At 39.8% G+C, this 11,622-nt stretch overlaps 1 protein-coding gene across 1 annotated transcript; it reads left to right on the top strand.

Moving 5' to 3' along the window:
* Positions 1-9,529: 9,529 nt before the first annotated feature.
* Positions 9,530-11,622, top strand: LOC139741889 (protein NCBP2AS2 homolog). Its single transcript, XM_071652464.1, has 4 exons — positions 9,530-9,552; positions 10,423-10,456; positions 10,772-10,844; positions 11,409-11,622. Exons 1-4 carry the CDS (start codon positions 9,530-9,532, stop codon positions 11,570-11,572), a joined length of 294 nt encoding a protein of 97 aa, XP_071508565.1. The 3' UTR covers positions 11,573-11,622.

Genomic DNA, 11,622 nt, shown 5'->3' on the forward strand with positions numbered 1-11,622 from the left:
TTCTACACCACATTGCGCAACATTGTAGCTACTCTTTTTGCCGTTCGTATGACGCTGCGCACATCCTGCTTATATTCAGAATGCCAACCAGGAATCACGCTGAATCACTATCTTTTGTCGGCTCCGGGCTTTTTGAACAATGTTTCACACTATATACTTCTTGAATTATGGTTAAAAGAAATCATTAAAAAAAATAGTTCTTGATAACCCTTTCATGTCGATTTCAAAAGCAGTTTACTAACCCTTGAATTACCATTTCGGTAAGTTTTTTTTTTTTAACCAGCGGATTGCCCCCCCCCCCCCCCCCCCTCCGTAGTTACGACACTGTTTTGGGATGAAATAATTGGACAGATTTCCAACAAAAAAAGCAAGAATTTCTTTTCATCGCGGGAATTATGATTATGTGGGTTGGACCAAACGGTGCGCGTGCCTTCCAATATTCTTATGGGGGCAACATTTTTTTTTTTTTTTAATTTCAAAAGCAAGAAAATCTTCTCATTCACTAATTGTCAATTATTGATTATGGGGGGGGGGGCAAAATTATAATATGCTTGCTCCTCCAATATTTTTATGGGGGCGAGGAAATCTTCTCGTCTCTGGAATTATGGAGTGGGGGGTGGGCAAAATTATATACTTAATTGCCCCTCCATTTTTTTCTCTCTTTTTTTCTCTTCAATGAGGCTAAGGCTCGCACTTGGGCTGGCAATATGGATTGGTCAGAAGTAATGTACCGGTACATATAGACCCTAGGTAGCTCACGTACTTGCAAACGTGTACGTGCTCCATACCGTACGGATGTACAGTATACAGTCAATAAATAGTAAACTCTGTATAGAATACTAGTAGATATGTATAAAATCAGTGCTGCCAGAGCCAGGGGTGCGAATTGTTTTTGCCCACGATTTTGTTGTCCCTGGTGCATAATTAAGAAAAAAAAAGAAAGAAAAAATTAATTATTTAGCGTCCGGCTTTGACGTCGCTCGCAGACTGATATTTTTTTTTTTATTTTTTTTTTTTAGGGGCTGAAGGGGGGTGCGTTCGCACCCAACGCACCCCCCCCCCCCCCCCCCTGGTGACGCCCATGACGTCTGTGAAGGAGTAGAGGTGCAGCGCTGTCGCGAACGACAGCGGCTGCGTGTAGTTAGGGTTAGGGCATATACTTGGGTGACCCGCACCTCGTCATAGTTAATGTTTGCCCATAATTGAATCACATTTCGCCGCTCAAATTCTTTGAAATCCAACTCACATACAGGAAAAATGCTGAAAATTCCAATGGAATCACAAGTTCACTGATCGATATTGAAAATTTGCAGCTATCGTCGTCAAAGGCGAACGATGCGAAAAAGTTGCGCGCTAAGGAAGAGGCCCGCAACTCGTCACCCGCTCTCCCATAGACTTAGCACGTAAAACACGTGTGCGGGTGACCGTGATGTTCCCATAGACATACACGTAAAAGATGCGTGCGGGTGACATATAGGCCCTAACACGTATTCCTATAGCCCTATTCAAATTTCAGATTTTCGCGAAAAACTGTTCGGTTGTCACCACAATTTGCTTGGTTGTGGTAGTCCTGCCAAGTTTCAAGCGTACAGAACACAGTCCCGGGCATACATTTTTGTTCAGTGCGCTCAAAACGATTTTAAGCGGGGTGACGGTATTCGGGCCCCTCACGAGGTGTGGGCACCTGGCTCGTGAAATAGGCCCCACCACTGCGTGTCCGTACTACTACAGTATACTACGACTGCTCGCCTATTTATACTCGTGAATTCAGCCCCACCGTGTGGTGTTCATCGGCAGGTACCCGTAAGCACGGCGATGGGGCTTCCTTCCACAGTATAATACTCGTGAATGCGGCCCCACCAAACGGGGTTTACGCGAGATTGATACAGCGGTGGGGCCGATTTCCACAGCATTATATTCGTCTTCAACTTTTTTATTCTCGGAAGGACTCTCGACTAATTTAACGGCCAATTGAACCATTTTTATACAACCCTACCTAACCCTAACCCTAACCCTAACCCTAGGATCTACCCTTGCTTGCTAACGCACGGGTGCACGCGCACTGCGGTGGGGCCTACTTCACGATTTTGCCAGGGTTAGGATTAAGATTAGGGTTAGGTTTAGGGATAAGGTCCCCAATAGATTTTTAGGGTCCCCAATCTGCGCCGTCTAAAAAAAAAAACACGCCCCCCGCCAAAGCAAAAGAAACCCTCCTATGACGCCACCCATCAAACAATCTACAGTAGATCTAGAACTACCTGTAGGCCTATGCCAATAAGACTAGTAGGCCTAGGCCTACCGGTATATACAATTTTAGTGTAAGAAACAAATGACACAAACAATGAATGATTTGTTTTAACGTTACAATATACACTCTAAAAAGGTAACGTTACTCCTAACACTAACTAAAAAATAACAAAATCTGACCTTAGATTCCTTCGTTAGACGAATGCTGTTGGGATATCTCAGCACATTCGTCAAGATAGCTTTTTGCCTCAAGGCAAGTCCGACCAGTTTCTCTTTGACTTTGGTCTCTGTGTCAGCCGTAACATTATAGAAGCACGGAAGTACCTTCTCCTCACTGCTGACAGTGACACTGCTACTGGCACCAGCAGCCACACTGTCACTGCAGGCCGGCGTCTTCTCAATCACCATACCCACCAAAAAGGACTCAGTGCAACCACCTCTCCTTCTTTCAGTGAACCTCTCCACAATCATGACCTGCATTGTTTCAACACCCATGATGTCGATTGAGCAATGAGCAACAAGGCAAGGCGTATACTTTAATTTTTTACTGTTAAGCTCCTGAACGTGATTAACGAAACAATGTGTGGATCAGGACCGAATGTGCATAAAAAAGGGAGCTTTACGCGCGGACGCGACGCGCGCGGACATTCAAATGGAAACGAACAAGATGACGCACGGTTCTACGCACCGGCTCAGAACCACAGAACTCTTACATATAGAAGAATCACTCGCCACCCGTTTTGTCGCCGTCGCTCGACTCATTGTTACGTGACGTCCGCCATTTTGCTTAGCGGAACTTTTTTGCGTGCAAATCCCAGCAGACGCTATCCACATACAGTGACTGCATGTTTTACCGTGTTTTTCTGACGTTCCGAGACCCTGAGCGAGGCATTAAAATGCCATATTGTGCGGCTGTAAACTGCACAAATCACTTGACAAAATGATTTGGAAACAGGTAAGTTTGACACCAAGCCATGATGAGAATAAGAAGTAAATTAATTCCCCAAGTAACGTTACAATTAGGCGGATCGGTCGTATGTTGGCTTTCTTGTGAGCGCAGTAGCAAAGGTAGTCCCACACACCGGATTTTGTGTTTGCCGTCGACATATCTGTTTACCACCAACTACTATGCAAAATAAAAAAGATCAAGTAGGCCTAATTTAGGCCCTGGGGCTATATTACACTCTGTACGTTGTGTGTTGGGGCAAACAGCTTTGTACATGAAAAAAGTGTAAATTTATGTAAATTTGAGCTTAGGTGTAAACTTTACACGTAGATTTATTCTTGTCTAGCTAGTTTTTAGAGTCACAGTACCAGTGGTGGGCCAGTGTCAGTGTCGGTGACAACACTACAGTCGTTTAGATACTAGATTGTCTAGACTGACTGTGTACTCTATTATTAAAGTAACCCCAGGACATTGCTTTCGCAATATGCAATATTTGTCATACATGTATTTGCGAGACTTGTCTTGCTTACATATTGTTGCCACGTTAACATTTCGTACTATACCATATAGTATGTTTTCACATTCATAAGGATTTCATTTTGAATTGTGCTTGAAGCGAACAAGTGCAAGTGAAATCTTGGATTATACAGTATTGCCTTTGATATTTTTTTTTATATTCTTGCCAGTGTCCATTATTCATGGTTTTATTTTGCTGCCATATTGTATGCTAAGTGATTGTACATGCATTTGCTTTCGTGATATACAATACATGTAGTTGTCTTATTTGTGACACTTGTTTTGCCTACATGTACATACTTTAAGATACAGTGTAGTATGTTTTCACGCTCTTTAGATTTCACTTTGAATTTCGTTTGAAGCAAACGGGTGCGTGTGAAATCTTGCATTATACAGATGTTCATGTATTGCCTTTAGTTGATATTGTTATGCCAAGAATGCATTTGATATTCTTGCCCGACAGTGTTCATTGTTTATGGATTTTATGTTGTTGCTATATTGCATGATAGTTGATTATACAGGCATTTGCTTTTGTGATATACAACATTTGTTGTATATCTGTGATACTTGTTTTGCTTACATGTTGTTACCAAATTATGTTTTCATACTACACAGTGTATGGGATAGTGTTTGTTAAACTCATTACTAAGGATTTAAGTTTGAATCATGCTGAGCTAAGTACAAGTGAAATCTTACATTTACAAATGTATTGCCTTTAATACTGTTGCCAGGAATGCCTTTGGTGTTCTTTTCAGTGTTCATAGTTCATAGATTTATATTGCCATAGTGCATGCGGATCAACACAATATGTTTTCATACTATACCATAGTGCGTTTTTACACTCATTAGGATTTTCTTTTTGAATCACGCTTGAAGCTATCAAGGGCAAGTGAAATTGTGCACTATATTGATGTATTGCCTTAGATAATCTTGCCAGACAGTGTTCATTATTCATGAATTTTATGTTGTTGCCCTATTGCATGTCCATTATAGATGTATATGCATTTGATTTTGAGATTACGATAGTTGTCACAAATTTGCGACACTGGTGGTCTTGCCTATCATTTGCATAATATGTTCCTGACGCATGTACTGCCTGTGATTATAGCCGCCGTATTAGGTATGATAATGGTATGTGTACTTCAAGCAAATGGTCACTGTACTGTGGTTGATTTTCAGCAATCAACTTTGACCTTGATAAATGTCAAATAAATTGTAAAAAATCAGGAAAATTAACTCTGTCCAACTTAACTTTCTGTTTTTTGTGGGAAGACAATCTTGAAAGGAGTTCATGCTTGTAATGTGTGTGTGTGTGAGTGTGTGAATACATATATATATATATATTATATATATATATATATATAATATATATATATATACATAATTATATATATATATATATATATATGTATATATATATATATATATATATATATATATATATATATATTGATTGAGTACCAGGTAGTCTACATGTTGGTGCAGCAATATTATGATATCGAAAGTAAAACAGAAACCAATTTCATGTTGATCACCAACAATTTATTTACAGCACACAAATATTTGAGCGATTCGCTCTTTCTCAAGTGTTGTTGCAAATCGCTCAAAAATTGGTGTGGTGAAATAAATTGTCGGTGATTAGCATGAACTCGATTTCTGTTTTATTTCATGTATACAGATATACAGTGTATACATGCCTATAGGTATATTGCTTCCTATACCAATATGTGCAATAGCGGTAACTACATTGTACTACACACTACTAATGATAATGATAACAGCAGGAATATAGATAATTAAGGTGATGTTGTCTTCCAAATTTCTAATATGTTGAACGAGTGTCAGATGGGGAAGATGTATTACATGATCATATCCACAAATCATTGATTTTTACAACTGGACTGACTGGAAATTTAATTTGACCTGTTTAATGGGAGAAAAATCAAAAGCACGAACACACATCTTCTTACAATATCATTAGAGGGGGAAAAATGCAAGACATAGGGGTGAGAGGGGTATCAGAAAAATGGCAGGACACAGACAAGGACAGGCGCGCGTCTTAGATTATTTTATCCCAAAGCAGATCACGTCTCCGAAGTCAAATAGATCTATCCGAAAAGGGAAAAAAACACCTGTTTCAATACAGACAAATTCAGGGAAGAGTGTGAAATAAATAACATAAATGAGTACATGAATCTGTGGTCAACGCTGGATTGAGAAGTACCAGTTTGACAGTTTACAAGTTCAAGTAAATATCAAGGGCTATAGCGGCTGTCATACTGTCCGATCAGTGAGTTGACCGTACCGTACTCGCGAGGAGCTGCGGAGGTACCGCTAAGCAACATGGCGGCGTGTGCACTGAGGCGTCACATCAGGGGTGCGCGGTGGCGACACCGAGCTCAGCGGGTTGTGAATGGGTATGATTCTTCTATGTGTAAGAGTTCTGTGCTCAGAACATGCCTACTGTTTTTTCCCCTCATTGAACATCCGCGCGTCGATCTAAAATCTAGTAAAGGCGCTAATTCCTGTAAACAGGTAAAGAGCTTAATTATAAGGAGTTCGTCCAACCCACCCCGCAGAAGAGGTTTAACCCGACAGGGTGGTAAATGGGACCTCCATAAACATCCCCAGGTAGTATGTGATTCCAAATTGTGGTATCAGTAGAATATTACAGGCCACTTTTCAGGATTACTGATGGAACAAACGTGAAAGAGCCTGCGCACGTCAAGACTATCACACGTACCACTAGCACTGCAACAGGCAACAGTACCACTGGTGCGTATAGTAATCTTAGCGCACGCAGACTTTTTCTTCGACAAACAAGGGTTTTGCCTGCAAACTAACTTTTCACGCCTAGCTGGAGTGGGTGTAGTGCATACTTTCTAGCCGTTATTATTTCGTCTTTATTTCTCCGACAGGAAGCAAGCCGAGTGAGAGCGCATATACCCAGTGATTGCGAGCCCCAAACCGTTTTTCTTTTTTCTGTCGCAATCACTGAGTATGTGCCCTCACTCGGCTTAGCGCAATGCAGTGGGCTTCCCCACATTACACAATCTGCAACTCAGAGACATAAAGAGGAAATAAAAACGACTAAAAATTAGACAAGGGTCAGTGACGCCTGTCGCTATTGGGGCACTAAAAATGACAAAATTATCACAGTTTTTGCAATCATTTCATGAAGACTTCATCAAAACTCCATCAAACTATGTTGCTAGAGATGTCAGAAATGCAGTGGAATATATTCTAAAGTATGATATTGTGCATGGTTACCATGGTAACCGGATGCCCACACGTGAATGGCAACCCCCAAGATGCCTCCTACTGCTGCAAACTCTGATATTTTAGATGCAATAAAACACATTCTTTTTGATTATCGTTAAAAAAAGTTTTCTCCTGCTGCCATGGCAACAAGTATTATCCAATCAGAATTCAGCTGCCAATAACCTAACAACTATTGAAAGTAACCTTGACAGATTTGACCAGATTACGTGTTATCTCTATGGGAGTGCAGTTTTTCTCCAAATGAAAATTGACATGACAATCTTTATCCAAGACTAGCTCACTTAATGCTTCGGTGAATTTCTTCCATATTTTAGTATGTTCTAGCTGAGACTTTGGGCTATCGTAAGTGTGCCCTTCGTTTTTTGATACCATGTCGGGATCACGTCAATAAACTTGGTTGAAATTAAAGATTATCTTCGATGTATTTTCATATTCGTTTCTTTTTGCAACTTTCTTTGCAATAACTCAAGAAAAACAAGCTTTATCAGCCCAATATTTTGCACATGTTTAATACATGTCACGTACATTATTTCATAAAATAACAACTACTTGATCGGACACCATCTTGGGTATGTAAATTAGGGTCAAAGGTCATAAAAGTTTTATCCTCTATCTTGGTGAATACATGTCTTATCTTTCCCATATTTTGCTCACGTAAAGACCATGTTACCAGAATTGTTTCACAAAATAACTACTTTTTGCTCAGATGCCATCTTGTCGTTGCAAAGTGGGGTGAAAGGTCATATGCACTTTTTTCTCTATCTTCGTTATGACGTGTTATCTCAATGGGAGGAAATTTTTCCAGATGAAAATTGACATGATTGTCTTTATCGAGCACTACCTCACTTACTGTTCGGTGAATTTCTCTCAGATTTTAATATATTGTAGCTGAGACTTTGGTCTATCGTTATGCGTCCTTCGTTTTTTCATAAAACGTCGAATTCATGTCGAAAAACTTCACTAAGTGCAAAGCTGAGCTTCCATGTATTGTCATATTTCTTTCTTTTGGTAACTTTCTTTGCTTTAACTCAAAAGAGACGTTCCCTATCACCCCCATATCTTGCAAATGTTTAGTTGATGCCACGTACATTATTTCATAAAATAACAACTACTTTATCGGACACCATCTTGGTTATGTAAATTAGGGTCAAAGGCGAAAAATGTTTCATCCGGTATCTTGGTGAATACATGTCCTATCTTTTCCACATTTTGCACAAGCAAAGACCATGTTACAAGAATCATTTCACAAAATAACCACTTTTTGCTCAGATGTCATCTTGGGTGTGCAGAGTGGAGTCAAAGGTCATATTATATACTTCATTATGTATCTTCATTACTGTATACGAAATTCGGTACCACAGATGGCAGACCTGACTCCCTTTTCTAAATGAGAATCCAAACGTCACACGGCCAATGTCCCCTCAACACCGATGAAACCTGTATGGTCATGCCTATTTGGATCAGGACTCAGATCATTGATTTCCAAACAGATCGGATCACCTAATTTGTCAGTGTTGACAAATTCTAAGTCTAGTTATCATTATATTCCTTTTGTCTCACACTGCCAGCATGGTCATCATGCGGTATTTAGCTGGGCATTATCTAGGGCATTTTGTTCAGCCAATTTCGTCCTCAACCAGATAGGCCTACCGGTATACCATCTCCATCGTTACGATGAATATACCATTACGACCTTCTCGAGGACGTGGAATTCGGTCTCTCCAGCCAGGGAATTGGGACCCGCCTTCTCTCCAAGGAGAAAGCTAATGTACCTCCTTGCCCTTGGTCTCTCCTTCAATCCGAATGGAGCTCCTCTGTGGAAAAGAGAACAATGCATGTATATTTATACACCATGTATGTTATGTACCATATTTTGTATGTTATGTACCATAATTACGTACCATAATTATGCATGCGTGCTCGAAACTGCTGGATTTTCATTCGCCCATGGACAATGGAAGTGCTATGGTGCAAAGCCAAAAATGACCATCCAAAGTTTGTTCTAACGGGTTTTCCATAGACGGCTTACCAGGGTGACCTATCTGTAATGTTATTTTTTACCCCCCCCCCCCCCAAAAAAAAAAAAAAAAAATCATTAAAAATCAGCCAAGTGGAAAATTGCCACCTTCGTAGTGTTTGACATTGCTTGAGGACAGGAGCTTCTGCAGGCTATGAAGAAGTTGAATGAATCAGGGTTTTTGTATTTTTAATGAATTTTTATTGATATATGAGGTATTTTGCTATTTTGATCGTTTTTGAGAGTGACTGGATGACTAGTCTCGTATGGAGGCTCTTAACTTTTTTGAGAGCTGGAAAATAAATCCCAAAATATGCAGAGAAAATTTCCCTTCATCTGCTTCAATTCAAAAAAATTCTACGATTCGATTGATTTTATATGATTTATGGAATATGCTGCATTTAACACAGATTTCTATGGGAGCCCGGAAAAGGAGCGTGAGGCCTTTATCACCTGGCTACCCATACTCAAACGTGTATGTAAGAACCACCGGAAAGTTGAAGCGAAATCATCAGTGAAAAATGGTGCTTAGGGCAATATTACGGTGAGTTCACTAATCATTTAGTTAGCATTTGGTTGTCCTTACCATCAGTCAGGTTTCAAAATCTTCATTTCAGTACTGGAATACACCAAAAAGAATGATAATCTTCTTCTACACTTGCTGTTACTGCCACTGGCACTGCCAGTGCACTGATGAAGGGACAGTTTCAAGTCGGTGCGGCTCCGTGTGCACGGACGGACCTTGTACGCTGCCATGCAGCTAGCAGCTAGCTACTCAAACCAGCTGTAATGTCGAGTCCGAACCCTTTTAACTGCTACACATCAATTATTTTGACAGAAAGCTTTTATGTGAAAGGAGTTCATAAAGACAAACTTGACTTGTCAGTGGACTATCACCTCAAGAAGCAGACAATTTCTTGTGGGCCACTCCATTTTTGGTACCCCAACAAGGCAACATAGACACTGGGTCGTTACTCACTAACAAGACTAGCCTTTCTAGAAAAAAAAAAAGAAAAAAAAGAAAAGAAAGAGGGTTTGTTATACTTGATCTGTCTATCTATCTATTTCTTTCTACTGCCACTTGTGCACTTCCAGGGTAAAAAAAAAAAAGGAGGGGGGCCCAAGCCCCCCAGTTCCGCCGGTCATGTTTAGTTAATGTAAGTGGACATTCACATAATAAGTTGGCAGATTTTCTTTGGTCCTTTGCATGTTGACTTATGCGAGGTTTGCTGTATTTTTGTTACCGTTTGTCACATTGTGTGTACATGCACAGATTTCTTCAGTTTGGAAAACTTGTTTGATTGCATGCCAGGAAAAATAATCGGTTGGCCTTCGTGATAATCATTAAATAATTTCAATGATAATAGTTATTAATACTGAACTGTTGTTGTTTTTTCTTGTTCACTATCAACAGATACTTCGCTAATCACCCCCAGTTGGTAGACTCGGTGAGTTGGTGACTATAATTGTCAGATGAAATTGTGTTGATACAGAAGCATGTCCTGTCATGTAAATTTTCTTGTCGTCACATTCAGATGTTTCAGAAGAATCATGTTTTCTATGAGCGTGTATCTTTTGTTACAATTTATTGTGGCTCAAAATTGTTTCAAAATTGTCGATATAACTGCATCAGTTATGATCAAATTATCATATTGCACCTATTGTTCTTATGATTATTACGAATAATATTATTTTTCATCTCGATGCATTAATTATCTTGCTCATCGTGAATAGCATTGTACATGTACTGTTTTCCTTTATAGCTGGCAGAGTCTAGATTCATGAGGAGATTAGCGCAGATAACAGCGTATGGCATCAACAAAGCAAATGAAATGGGTAAGTAAAATATTTCTATCTTTACTCTTATGAAGCACAAAAAGAAGTTGCAGTTCCTGATACAAAGCAATGCTTGTGTTAAGTCAGTCTGGGATATAAAGGTGATTATTTGTGGACCATGGATGATAATTAGCCCAGTGTGTATGTGAGTGTCTAATACGTTTGCATGCTGTCTTCAAAAGAACCAAAAAAACAACATGGGGGAGATCAGATTTAAGAAGCTTGATTGTTTCTCGAAGTCAGTTCACTTGTACTGTGAGATAAACCAATTTGTAATGGGAATGGTGTGGCTACAATGTAGCATGGCAAATTATGTTGACAGATATCTTGATTGCAACAGCATATAGTTCAAAACCTTTTGTATGCATGAGTGCTTCTTCATGTGTTTGAACTCTGAGCTCAGCATCAGATTTTGTTGTTGTTCTTTGTTTCTTTGTTTCTTTGTTTTTTGTTTTTTAATTGAGCCACCACAATGTCAAGCAGTATTTCCAACTTTCATCATGAATTGACTTCCTGGTGCACTCCTCACTTTTTTCTACTGTTCTTTAATTTGTTTTGCCACAGGACATGAGGCAATCGAAAAGGCATCCGAGTCTGAGACTCTGAAGAAGTTTGCAGACGAGAACCATGAACCAAGTGGATCCTTTTCATCTTTTGGACGGACATTTGCGAAAGAGTTGAAGGAAGAAGTGGACAAGGCTCAGGAGAAAGCAAAGGAAATCAAATGACAAAAGAGCAATATTCAGTCTTTCTAATGGCGTGGCTCTAGCTTGGGACA

This window comes from Diadema antillarum, unplaced genomic scaffold, assembly GCF_040938485.1.
Source record: "Diadema antillarum isolate AM-2024a unplaced genomic scaffold, OU_Dant_1.0 seq00000961_RagTag, whole genome shotgun sequence".
NCBI classification, from domain to species: Eukaryota; Metazoa; Echinodermata; class Echinoidea; order Diadematoida; family Diadematidae; genus Diadema; species Diadema antillarum.

What these genes read in the sequence shown, in the direction of transcription:
- LOC139741889 (XM_071652464.1), top strand. Translation starts at nt 9,530, where the DNA reads ATGGTGCTTAGGGCAATATTACG. An exon ending in GTGCTTAGGGCAATATTACG is followed by an intron (nt 9,553 to 10,422) that starts GTGAGTTCACTA and finishes CACTATCAACAG; the next exon opens with ATACTTCGCTAATCACCCCC. An exon ending in ACCCCCAGTTGGTAGACTCG is followed by an intron (nt 10,457 to 10,771) that starts GTGAGTTGGTGA and finishes TTTCCTTTATAG; the next exon opens with CTGGCAGAGTCTAGATTCAT.